This window comes from Corapipo altera, unplaced genomic scaffold (assembly GCF_003945725.1).
Source record: "Corapipo altera isolate COAL_440 unplaced genomic scaffold, ASM394572v1 0, whole genome shotgun sequence".
Taxonomy (NCBI): domain Eukaryota; kingdom Metazoa; phylum Chordata; class Aves; order Passeriformes; family Pipridae; genus Corapipo; species Corapipo altera.
This window is the reverse complement of record NW_020884872.1, coordinates 62,904,368-62,917,928: the sequence shown is the minus strand read 5'-3', so window position 1 is coordinate 62,917,928 and position 13,561 is coordinate 62,904,368. Positions and strand designations below refer to the sequence as shown.

The window sequence follows — 13,561 nt, the reverse complement described above, 5'->3', positions numbered from 1 at the left end:
GTGGCTATAATGATGTTGTGTGACTGCAGAATATTTAAGAATTGAGGAGAAAGGCATGATTTGGGCAATTCCACATCTCTTTATCTGACTTTACTGATATCAAAGTTCATAGAGGAAAGAATAATCAAACATGGAGGTTAATGATGGTAGCATAAAATGAAAATAAATTTATTGGTAGTAGACTAATCTGCTAGCTTTGACTATTAATTTCGGTTTTTTCAGTCCCATGAAATCTATGTTGACTTCAGTAGAATACTTGATATTATGTAAAATGGCAGATTACTTGTTAGAATAAAAAGTAGAAGAAACAAAATCCTGTCTAAAAGGAATATGACTAAAAGTTATGAAATTGTGATATTTCACCGATGAGTGTGTCTGACATGCGGTTAGATAATTTGCCAGATATGAGTATCATTTGCTTGTCATCACTGAATAATTCTGAGGAAGCAGAGTAAAAGAAATCTGATAACATGAAGTACAAGATCATGCATCCTGATACTGTAATAAGAGCTTTGGTCAAGAAAAAAAGAAGGTTTTATTGTAAGTTAGTCAGGTAAGGTATTCTGAGGAAAACTGTAGAAATAGTAATGCAGTGTAATAGTGAGTCATCACCTGAAATACTATGCAGAAATATTTTAAAACAGAAGTAGATGAAGAGGTTTCTACAATAATTATGGTGTTGGAAAACCTGATTCAAGAGAGGAAGCTTTAACAACGAAGTTATTATAACCATAAAAAGCAGACAGTGAGGAAATCTAATTATTGCCTATAAAAATATCAGGAGCCGTTTTGAAAAAGGGATATGAGAGTTTAGAGGATATAAGTAGGGGATTGTTAAGGCACACGTGCATTTTAGTCAATGAACGGCTTGGTTTTGTGGACTCACTAATATTCAAAAACACAGGTTTTGACTTTGTTTCTAAACTAGCATGTGAGTTGCACACTTCAGTTTGGCTTGGGTTTATTTCTGAATCTGAATTAGGGGTCAAAGTTTGGCAGGAGAAGGAAAAAACTCCCTTTCTTCTATATCCCTTCAAATTTTATACCATGTCTTTTAGAGGGACAAAAAGGGAAGGTTGGCAGGTATTTCATGTGATCTTTTTATGGAAGAATTGGCTATATTTACGGGTTTGATTTTTTTTCCATATATTTTCACTAAACTGAAAGCTGCAAAGACCATAATACCAAGCTTAATAGCAACATAATGTGAACTAGCCTCTCCCTGAGGCTGTCACCAGGCATATAGTCTTAAAGGAAAATATATCTAATAGTTGTGCACTGCTGAAATCAAAGGAATGTTCCATTCTTAAGTTGAAGAACACCTAAGATCACGACCGAGGAAAAAAATACTCTTCAGAACAAGACTGAGATTTAAAGATTCTTGACCAAATATGTAACTGTTCAGTGTCAAAAGAACTGAAGTACTCAAATAAAAAATTGGCTTTACTGGAAGCAAGAACTCAAAAATTTCTTGTATAGAACTTGTTAATTGGCTCTAGGCACAGAGTTGTTTTGTTGAGTTTTTTATCTAGGTAAAAGCTGTTACTCAGCTACTACCTGCAATTGATGTAAAGGATTTTTTGGTGGATTGGGTTTTTATATTGTTTTTAAACGTGTGTACTTGCCGTGTTTCATCATTTTGATATTCTGTAAGTATATCACTAATTTATGCTGTGAACTCCTTATTCAAGACAAATGGTATTGTGAAGAGTCTTATCAACAGTTATATTATGCACAAGTTGTATTCTGTTTCTTAGCAGCCTTCTAAGTAAATCAGTATCTTAAAATTGTGTGTGCCTAACTTTTATGACAGCAGAAGTATGACTTTATATTAAAATCAGGTTTGTTTCTGGAACCAGTGAAGACTGAAACGCATCTTAGTCAATATTGTCAGCTTCCAATTGTAGCTTTGCTTCCCAAGCAAGGCAGTTTCTTAACTACTGAAAACAGCTGACTTACCTGGTGATGATTTGGGATGACTAGTTCCTGCGTGAAAATATGCAAGTCTAATATGCAGTTGGGAAACAGTGCTTTTGAGTAACCAGAGGCTTTTAAAAATGGTGATTATAAAGCAAATGAAGAGTTATAAATTATAACATGAACATATATTTTTATTCCCTCTTTTAAAAAATTGCCTGCACATTGTTTGGGCTTTTTTGTTTTCCTTCTTTTAGGTTGCATTAGCAATTTAACAGATTGCCATGGATCGTTTTATAGTTGTGTTAACCTTTCTGCAATGAATGGGATTGTAGTTGCTATGCAACATTTTACTCTAGTAGTTTGGGGACTCTGTCAGGCTTCTATCAGAGAAGGATGTGTTCATTGTCTGTATTTTATATTTTCCATCACATAACTACCCAGTAGACGAAATCATGGATACACTACAGATTCTAGTAACATCATAGGGACACAGACTTTCTCCAGGGATTTTTTTTAAATGAAGTTGAAAGTAACTATATCTTTACAGATACAGTATATTATGAATAAAATAAATAATTTTTTAAAAAGTAATTAGACTAGAATTCACAGTATGTTCTTACCTCTTTATTATTGTTCCTATGGAATAGATTTAAATGTGAAGTTGACTTCATAAGCAATCAGGAAATAATTTTTTATTGATTGCACTAATATAGCTCTAAGATAGAATACACGCTAACGAGTTATCTTCAGTTTACTCTTGTGATCCTGATATTTTAATCAACTTTTACAGATGAACTCTTCAACTTTGCATGCATTGATTCAGATGTATGAAAGTATGTATGAAATGTATGAAAGTTTTTTCCTGAAGAAAAAAAATTTGCCCCTTTTTGCATCCTTCTGTAAATCCCTGATGTTTCAGCTCTACTCCTTTCTTTTTCTAAAGTCCATGAATTGCTCTGTTGTACTCTCTCAAGCGCTTGGCAAGCACCTTCGTTCTTACAAATTCTGCTGGTTTTTTTTACCACAGATAATTTCAAACGGGGGAACTGAGTTTTGGGTTTCATGCATGGGTGTTTAATAGCCCCATTTTCTCTGTGTTTTGAGACTCTTGCTTCATGATTCTCCTTACAAATGTTCTTTTTTTCTGTTTTAACAGAATGAGATTGAAAAAAGCTTTGTGATTCTTAGAATAGCTTCAGAACTTGTCCTTTTGTTAATTAGAAGAGATAGACTGGCATATGTGTATCTCAGGTTATTTAAAACAGACTGTTAATTGCAATGCTAAACCTTAGGCATAAAGATAAATCAAAATGCAGCATTCAAACAGCATACATCTAATCAGAAAAGGCAATTGAATAAATGAAGGGAGCTGAACGCTGTAGAGTGACCCCGTCGTTTTGTAATTTCTTTAGAGTGCTTTGATTTTAGAATTAAAAAATGTAATATGCTGATTTGGGTAAGGTTCTAACTCATGTATTTAACTCATGTATTTTGCAAACCATGATTTTTGTTTAGTGCGTTAACAGAATGAATGTTCCATATTTTAGTCTCAGCAGAAAACCTGGAGAAGAGCCTTAAGCATATGGAGAAGCAACTCCAACAGCTTGAGAAGGATTTGCAGACTTTTCCAGTTCCTGAAGATAAGCATGATAAGTTTATAGCAAAAATGTCAATATCCTTTGGAATGCTCTTAAAAAACAAAACAGAAGAAAAATCCCCAAGTAATTTAACTGCATTGCTTTAAACTTTAAATTTCTTTGCATAATTTCTGTCTAGTTTGTGGCATGTATTTTTGAAAAATCTAACTTTTTTTTCCCTCTCAGAAACTTAAAGACGTGAAGAGTCCAATTAAAGGATTCCTCTGTAGTGGAATGAATGAGTAGAAAAATGCTTACTGTCAGATTTTACTCTGTATATAAGTTTCACAACTTAGTGAAAAGTAGTTATAATAGCATTGTTAAGGACTCTAGTGTTAAATTATTTTTTGATGTCAGAACATCTTAGAAAAATATGTCTGTCACCTTGTGTCTATTTGTTTTCTAGTGTATGGATTACCACTGTGAATGTTTTTGTACATGCAACCACAAAACCAGAAGATTTCTCTTATTTCAGAAATTGGATTCATAGCGCGCAAAGTGTTTTCAGGTCTTATTTTTGCCAAAATTCCTTTTCTCACTATTTATTCCAAATCCTACCACCAACTTCACTGCCTCTCTCTTTCATAAGAACACCTTGTGACCTGAAGACAATTAATCAGAAAACTCCCATTCTTTCACTTAAACCTCCCTAGCAAATGTTGATCATATATGCTTGACACTGAGACTAATCTGGAAGCAGAAATATCAGCAGACAGATTGAAATTTGCTCTGCAGACATGGTTAGGTTATTACCTAGCTGGAAGACTACTCTGTTACATACAAAGACAGGGGGACTCAGGGCACAGTCCTCTTGATTACTATTAAATGAAAGATGGCATGCGACTCTGAGGCCTAGTGGATATACTGGTTCTTCCTGCATCAGGGCCAGCTTTGTCTTCATTAGTTTAACTGCAACCAGTGTTTACAACTTAGCTTCAGGCCTTCTCTGGACAGTATGGGTTATCTTAACCTTTCAGTGTTGCTACTAATTTTTTGTAAGGTCGAGTATTTTGTTGTTGAGGTTATTCTGTTTATTGTTGTTGTTGCTGGCTTTTCTTTACCAGCTCAATGTGTTTTTAAAAGATATGTTGTAGCCCACCAGCATGCTATCTCTACGGTATGCAATGCAAGTTTTGTCCCCAGAGAAACTGATAGCATAATAGAAGGACTAGGAGATGGGACCCGAAGGCAAGAGGTAAAATATTGCCGTGAAGTTAGAGGAAAATATATCCATGAGAGCTTTCAGAGAATTTTCGGAGAATAATGCTTTGTTAAGAAAATGGCATGTAGTCTAGGAAGTTAGAATGGGAAGGGCCTATTAAAAAATCTAACCTATGAGAAAGGACAGGCTCTTCTTAATCCGTTAGAATAGAATAGACTGTTTCAGTTGGAAGGGACCAACAATGCTCATGTAATCCAAAATGGTTGTGATGTAGGCCATAGCCATAAAGTTAAAATTTGATTTTTGCATCAGTTTTCTGTACGGAGAACTTCAGTTGATCCTACTGTGTAATATTTTGAATGGAAGGATGATGTCAAATGAAAGAATCAGTAGAATTTTTTTTCTTAATATAGAATAAATAGCAATAAATCCCCAGGAGTAACCAGTGGTCACAAAACACTTGAAAAAAAATTTAAAATTAACTAAAATATAAACGTAATGGACTACAGATTCTTACATGAACTAAAATAGCCCAAGACAGAAAGGAATCATAGAATACTTTGGGTTGGAAGGAACCTCAAAGATCATCTGGTTCCAGCCTCCCTACTGTGGGCAGGGACACCTACCACTAGACCAGGTCAAAGCTGAAAAGAAACCCCTAAGGAGGATCTGCAAGTCCAGCTTCTCTACCAAGAAAACTGATGAAGACTAAATAAAAACAGAATGAACATATATTTTTTGGAGATAAAATATGATGGGAGGCAGTCAGTGTGTGTTTTGCAAAGAGAAGCCATCCCTTGCAGGTCTATTATATCATGCAGTTAAAGGTAGGAAGTCAATAGAGCATAACTGAATCAAGTAAAGAAATTTCTTATGTAAAAGATGGATTGGGGTTTTTTTTCTGTATAAATATCTTTAAAAAAAATCCTCATGTCAAAGGCAGATACTGACAGATGCTGACAAAGCAGCAAGTAAACTTCAGTGATTATAGAGTAATAGATCTGGAGGGAAAACACTATATTAGAACAATTGGGAACAATTGCAGTTAAGAGCAAACAGAAAACATTTTAAGATGGTATAAAAATCAACAATACTCTTACATCATCAGTTCTTCCATCACCCCATCTCAACAAGCATACTGTATACCTGCTGATGTGGCAGTGAATGGTCGCAACAAGCAGCAGTTGGCAATACTTTCTGCATAAGGTGTTTCAATAGATTAAAACTCTGAAGGTGGAAAATCAAAAACGTTAAGAAAATACAGTAAGTACTTGTAATTTTGTATTCCATACAGAAGGAAAGTTATAAATATATTCATTGTATCTTATAAAGAACCAGGGTTCATCCCATGTGAAATACTGTTCAGCAGGTTAAAACATAGTAATGGAAATGTTTTCTTGGACAACAGACAATTAAACTGTAGAATTTACTTTTAGGATGTTGTATAGGCTGAAAACGTGAATGAATTTCATCTCAGGCTTTGATAGTTGGCTAAAGATTGTATATCAGAAGCTGTTAAACAGAATACTCCAGCAGTAGCTTTAGCTTAGAAGAATCACTAACATGAAGACTACTGGAAACTGAATACTGCATCAGTTGAATTATAATGCTATAATTGCCAAGTTTTCTTCTTTTTTTCCCTAATCATTGGGTATTGACTGCTGTCAGAAACAGGCAAGATGAATATTTGGTCTTAGTTATAAGAAATCAGTACAGGTAAAACCAACTGTTAAGATTTGATTAGTGGGAGATGCCTCTGCTCAAATTAAGGTGCAAACAAAACCATATGCTAAAGTCTGTAATACAGATTTTATTTAGCAGTAAATGTGAGGTAGAGAGATAGAGAGAAATAGAAGAGAGAGGGGAGAAATAGTGAGAGAGAGAGAGAGAGAGAGTGTGATTAAGCAAAGGATAGTCACCTCCCATGGATCCAGTTGTGTCCCATTGGTGGTTCTTCACCCTGGGCTTCTCAGTAGTGGGGGTCTCAAGGTCATTCAAAACTTTTCACTATTTATACATTTTCGCAAACAAAGGAATTAATGCTCATTGGCTACATAGTTCTCTTATTCTATTGGTTAGATTATTCCCTCTCGTCTAACGCTAATTAGTCTCGTGCTCAGTCTTTCTCTTCTTTTGAGTTAGTGGGTTTCTTGAGTTGGTGGGTTGTGATCTCCCCCTGCCAGAATTACCCAGTCAGAGTTGATTTCAGCACAGTTGCTGAGCTGGCTTTCCTTGTGGGCCATAAATTCTGCATTTTTTGTGTCCATTATCAGTGATGTATTCTTCTTCCCCAGCTTTGTTAACCTCACCCTAGGTCTGAGATAACACCTGGACAATACTACCACCATTATCTTATCTCAGGTTCCTGTTACAGTGGTTTAACTTATAGTCCAAGTTTCCGGTATCCACAGAGGCATGTTCAGGGGATGGGAGGAGGCTTTGGTGGTTGCAGATGCCATCTGTCCCATAACTGGAGGTGATCTTTGTTTAACCGGTGATATGCGTACAAGCAGTTGCTTCTTTACGCGGTTTGCCATAGTGGGTATTTTTGTCTGGATGTATTACCCAGGATGTGCCAACCAGATCTTGCTTCCACTAGGCCTGGAGTTAGTGGCATCCTGTTGCTCCCTTCTCTGCTTATCTCATGGCAAAGTCCTTCTGTGGCCTGAACAGTGTTTGAGAGAAGCAACTGTGTTCTTTAAGTCCTTACACCAACCATACTACATATTACATTGTATTAGACTATTCAAATACAATATTTTGAACAGTAAATATTATGAGCAGAAATGGTTCGCCCTCTCCTACTACCTGACCCAGCAGCCAGGTAGTAATTTCAAAACAGCGAAATTGCATAAGGTTTCTAGTCATGTCTGTGAACACACTAATTAAAGAAGCTCACTTTTAGAAAAACAGGAACTTCAATAAATTACGAAGCAGAAAAGGTTTGATGTAAAGGTTAGATAATCCTGCACAGCATGATGAAACCTGGACCTGTCTTTACTTTTATTCCTATGACAAGGAAAGCTGAGTGATGCTGATGTCTTGAAAAGCATGAAGCTCATGAAAAGAAACCAGCAGGAAATCTGAAAAAGAAAGGATGGTGCTTTGTTGGAAATAATTTTTCATCCCGAATACAATTAAGCTCCATGGACAAGCAGGCTATTACATCCTGTCGCTAAATATCACAACCCAAAGCCCCCTAATGAACTGATTAGCATTCTTGTTTCTTTAGGAAGTCAGACGTATGCACAGTTGGTGCACTCTTTTATTGACAAAGTCTGTAATTATGAATATTTCTCCTATATATTAGATTGTGTTAATTTGTCAGCCATCATATGTATGCTAACTGAAAAGAAATAATAGTTATTATCACAATTCTTCTGTTTCCTTTAATTAGGAGAGTCAAAGAATATTGAATTGATATGGATCTAGTGTATTAAATCCATCAAGTGAAATGTTCCAAAAAAGCACAGTGAACAAAATACACTTGTATGTTAAAAATAAAAATTTAGTGGGTTTATGGAGAGTATTTAAATTGTGTATTAGAAGTTTAATTAAATTATTTAGTCAACGTGCTCCTTATCAGTACAACTCACATCTTCTGACTTTTCCAAGTAGCAGCTGAGAAACTCTTGACAACTTTGAGCCTATCAATGAAGGTAGTTGATGGTGTTTTTTACAGAAACTTATGGAACTAATTCTTGAGAGACAATAAGTTGATTACTTGCTGCCTTTCAGCTAGGAACAAAGTCTTTTCTTTTGATCAATTCTCTGTTCCTCTTTCCTTGCCATTTAATTTGATTTGTTGACATTGCAAAAAGGGAAGGAAGGAACAGCACTTAACCTGAGTCAAGAAACCCATTTCAACTGCAGCGAAGAGACTACTTGCTGCCCCCAAACTGTCGGTTACTTAATTGACCTCATAGTTTGAAGTTCCCCCTGTGCAACATAATCAAACTGAAGTCTGTAAGATGTCCTTGCATCCTAAGGACTTTGGAAGATTACAGGACCTGAGCTCTTCAGATAAAAAAAGGTTGTGTGTTGCTCTTTGGAGGAGGGACAAGATGTTAACTGTGTAAATTTAATTTAAGTATGTAATTCTTATGTATGGGTCTTTAGTCTCTGGTCTGGACTTCACACGTGTATTACAGCTAACACTGGTCTTGCTTGTAATATATGTGATACAAGCACTGGATGCAGCAGATTTGTGTGATGCAAATACCTGCCTATTTGTTTTCGTATTATAACACAGAGGTAAGTAGGAATGAATCAAAGAAAAGGTATTATTGAACAAGTACTCTAAACATTTCCAAGTGTTTCTTGAACTATTATATTCAGATACAGAATTTTTCTGTTGAACCTTGGTACATGTATATCAAAAGAAGTGTCTCTGACATGTATTTTTCAGACAATTGCAACTGTTTTCCCAAAACGTGGGAAATCCGTAACAGAGACCTACAGCATTCACACCCCTTGCTCTTAGTAGGAAATCATTTGTTGAAATGTTTTGGAGTGACCTCAAAGTCTTTTTGAGCATGTCTTCAAAAGGTTTACCATGTTTTTATGGAGGCTGTTGTTGTCTAGTGTAGTGGCAGTCTCAGTTCTCTTTGAAGAGTCTGCTGAAATATATACAGCATTTATGCACCTGCTAATCTTTTTGTTCGTATGCAGAACAGTATTCCTTTTTCAATTGTCTGGACTTAATATGTAGGTTAGTTTGTGAAAATATCACAAGTGGTGAATATTAGGGTCTTTTAAGGAAATATATGGAAATATATTATCTCTTCTAGGGTAACAGCTGCTTTTACTTGGCTTGACATGCTGCACTATATTAGTATTTTAAATACCATAATGTATTAAAATGAGTATAAACTTCAGACAAGCAGTTCACTATGAAAAGATCTGTCAGAATATGCAAGACCAAACATACAGGTGTTAGAAATTTTACCACAGATATTACTTGTCTCAACTCTGCATTGCTTTCCTGTTCCATTAATTAGCAGAATGATCTGTAGTCCCATGAGTCCAAAAATGCAGTCCATGAAGTGAAGCCACTTCAGAAAAAGTTAACAAATACCAAACTTCTTGATTTCCTTTTCTTCCCACCTGTGTTGCAGCTCGGCTGTACTTCTGTCTTCATTCATCCAAAACCAATGAATTGTGTAGTTCATAATGCATATATATCAACCTGTTCATAATAATTACAGTTGGGATTGCTGTACTCAGTAATATTCCCTGTTGTCTCCAGTTTAGCTAGGGCTGGCTAACAAAAGCCATATTTAAGGAGAAAAGGAAGAGGAGTTATTAAAGATACCTAAATTGAAGCACAGTCTCAGTAGAATGCCAAGAGCTTAGGGATATCCCATAATGCACCAGATGGAAAATAAAAATCCCAGGATTCATCATGTCTAGCATTGAAATACTAGATAGTAGAACATCTTTCCAGAGTGCCATATTTTGTGTTTAAAACTGTGCATCAAAGATTCAAGGAGAGTAACTTTTAACAGTATAAACTATCTAGCTTATATGGACTCTATTAACATAGCTGTAATTTCAGCTGTGTCTTGAAGAATGTAACAGAAATTTTGTCTCTCACCTCCCTCACTCCCCAAATGTTCTTTTCAGGACATTCTCTGGCATTTACAAGATGAAGTTTATATTCTACTGATAATTTTAATTTTTTTTTTTCCTTTTTCCTAGAAAACGGGAGGAAGTTATTGGCAATTTGATATTTGGCACTTGTAGATAGTGACAACAAAACACATTTATCTGATTTCCCTTTATCCTTCCAATCTCTGGAAATAAGCAGCCTTGTAACTGCAAAACACATGTATAACTTTCTATAAGTTCTGTTAATAATCTAAGAATAACAAAAAATAAGTATCCTAAATTTGTGGGATAAAAAGTAAAACATGTAGAAATTCTTTTTTCTGTTTTCACTCTGTTTTTGTTATTTTGATTTGCTGGTGTTTTTGTGAACTGCTGACATTTCTTTTGATGGTCCTAACCTATGTTTTGTCATGACTTGTTTCTCATAATCCTTTTTTATTTAATAGTTGGGCAGCAGTTGTAGACTAACTTCTCATCAGCTTTCCTTGCTGTCCCACCAGCTTTTTAAGAGTCTTAATAATTTTTAAGAATCTCAAGTCTAAAGAGTAGTTTTCTGTGTGCTGTGCTATTCTCATCTTGGGAGCCAAGTAAAGAAGAGAGATTCAAATTGATGCAGAAGAAAAGTGGGCCCACAGCATCAGCACTCTTTGAGCTGTTGTTAGCTAGTCAGCACAGGCAGTCTGAAGCTCCTTACAAGCTGCATCTTGTGGAGTCAGTAGAAGCATGGAAAGCTTGTACTGGCAAAAGAGCCTTGTCGGAGAAAGTCTGATATTAAATGGTTGAGGAGTGATGGAAGATGTATCTTCTTTAATCATTTAAATCTTGACTTTAGTTAGTCCTTTTTTACAAGACTGTTGTAATGGAGGCTGTTGTACCCTTACAGACCCAACTAATAGCCATCATAGTGACCAATTAGAATGTTGTGAAAGTGCATTATTTCTCCTTTCCTGCATGTACATGAGAATGTTATTGTGTGACTTTCTGGCATGGATTCTAAATCACGAAAAATCCCCCATGAACTTCTTACTTGATATTTTAAAACCAACCTTAACAAACCAGAAAGATATTTAATAGTGAAATTCAAATGGGATTCAGCCTCTAAACAAAGCTGAGAGAGGAGTGCATTGCAAAAAAACTCAGGAGTGAAACAGTTACCACCCAGCAGTAAATTGTTACTGTGTACCCTCACTTGTGGGGTTCCCCAGGGCCCAATATTGGGCCCAGTACAGTTTAATATCTTTAGTGATGATATGAACAAGGGGATCAAGTGCATCCTCAGTCAGATTGCAGGTGACACCAAATTGGGTGCCAGTGTTGATCTGCTGTTGATCTGGAGGGGTAGGAAGGTTCTGCAGAGGGATCTGATCAGGCTGGATCAGTGGGCCGAGGCCAACAGTATGAGGTTCAGTAAGATGAAGTGCCAGGTCCTGTACTATTCTATTGGTGTAGATTTTAATGCACTTGATTAGAAATCCTGTGCTTCATAAAGTGACCATAGTGCTTTTAATCTGTAGTAGAAAGTATACAAATAGAGTAAATTCTCTTTTGCAATAGTTGAGGAGGGCAATTGAGAGTAAAGGTAAAATTGCCATTTATTGTCTTTTGTAGTCTTTAATGGAACATAAATATTTGTTTAGCTACCAGTCCATTAAAGTAAACACTTCATGAAGTTGTCCTACATAGGGAAACGACTATATAGAACATTTAATCTTTGAGCTTCTTTGGCAAACTACATTATCAGATGTCCTGAATAAACACAGCTTTTTTATTTAATTTGTGCAGTATTTTGATGCTATTTATAAATTGTCTATCTTTTGTAGATGTAGTTTTATTATTTTCACCTCTAATTTAATTATGTTGTATTGACATTGCAAATAGCCTTAGAAAAAGCATAAATATCTGATGCAACCATCAGGAACAGAAATAAATACATTGTTGTTAGGATGCAGTTCTTTATCTTTCATGGTTTTTACTGCTAATAGTGTTTATCAGTATTTCTATTTTTACTCTAATTTTAGTAGGAACTATACTATTTCTTGATAAAGCATTCAGGTTAATTATTGGTATCTGTACCTAAATTCCATGTAAATTGAAATTTATATGCCTAAGTGGTTGAGATATTTTGGTGTAAGTCCTTGAATTTATTCATAGGCCTAATATACACAGTAAACACTAGAAAGCATATATGACATGGAAGGAATTCTTTTGGTCTTCATTTGATGAAATAAAAAATGTGTATGACATACAAATCAACGTTAAGTAAAAGCCATGTGTTTGACTGGATTCACTGAGTATTCTTGCAGCCTTAACAGCAGTGTACAGCTTTCTAGTTCATGCCAAAGAAGATTTTCAGAAACTTTCACGGATGCATGAGAACATGGAAAAACTCTATCAGAACGTGATGAAATATTATGCCATTGATCCGAAGAAAGTTTCGGTGGAGGAGTTTTTAACAGACTTAAACAACTTCAGGACCATGTTCATGGTACAATATGTTTATTTTATGCCTAATCTTTCTTAGAAGTTATTTCTTGTAACCTTATGTAGTTGTATATGAATCTGGATAATAAGTAGTTTGTGTCACATCTGGCTACTTATGATTACATAGCTTAACTTACTGACTACACTCCTGCAGGAATGTTATATGAGCATGAGTTTTGTGACAAAATCCAGAGGAGTGATCCAACGAATGCCTATTGATCTGTAGAAAGATTCACTTAGTCATTTTACCACCTACTCCTCATGGCAGGCTGATGCTTGTCATTACAGCACACTTAATTTAAGTTGCTTTCATGTTTCCCTGTCTTTTTTGGTTTTACTTGGTTGGTTGAGTTTTTTAAGGATTTCAGACATGTCTGAAGATATAGACAGGGAAAATTACTTCTTTCATAAATACTGAGAAACAGTTTGAAATTCATATGTCCATTTATTTTTGAGGACCGGACTTAAACTGGAACCCATATTTAGCAAACATTTGGAGCATGTAAAGATTACTAAGTCTCTTCTGCTTCAGAGTTTAGCAACTAAAAACCTAGAGAGCACAATCTTCAATGATAAAAAATTTTTCTTGACAAATCACATATGCCAGATTTTTCAACAGGGGCATTGATTATGTTTTCCTAACTTGATCAATACCTGATATGAATCTCAATAGTCTGATTTCAAAATTACTAAATATTACAAAATAATTATATTGCTTTAACTTCTGATGTTTAAACCACACCTTCCATGT

At 35.4% G+C, this 13,561-nt stretch overlaps 1 protein-coding gene across 3 annotated transcripts in view; it reads left to right on the top strand.

The window, feature by feature from the left end:
* Positions 1-13,561, top strand: part of DIAPH3 (diaphanous related formin 3) — a 199,533-nt gene that overhangs the window by 108,814 nt on the left and 77,158 nt on the right. For all 3 annotated transcript variants that reach the window (XM_027650314.1, XM_027650305.1, XM_027650298.1), the window contains 2 exons: positions 3,468-3,592; positions 12,650-12,814. In XM_027650314.1, the coding sequence (XP_027506115.1) occupies positions 3,468-3,592; positions 12,650-12,814 (290 nt within the window). The remainder of the gene's footprint in view (positions 1-3,467; positions 3,593-12,649; positions 12,815-13,561) is intronic.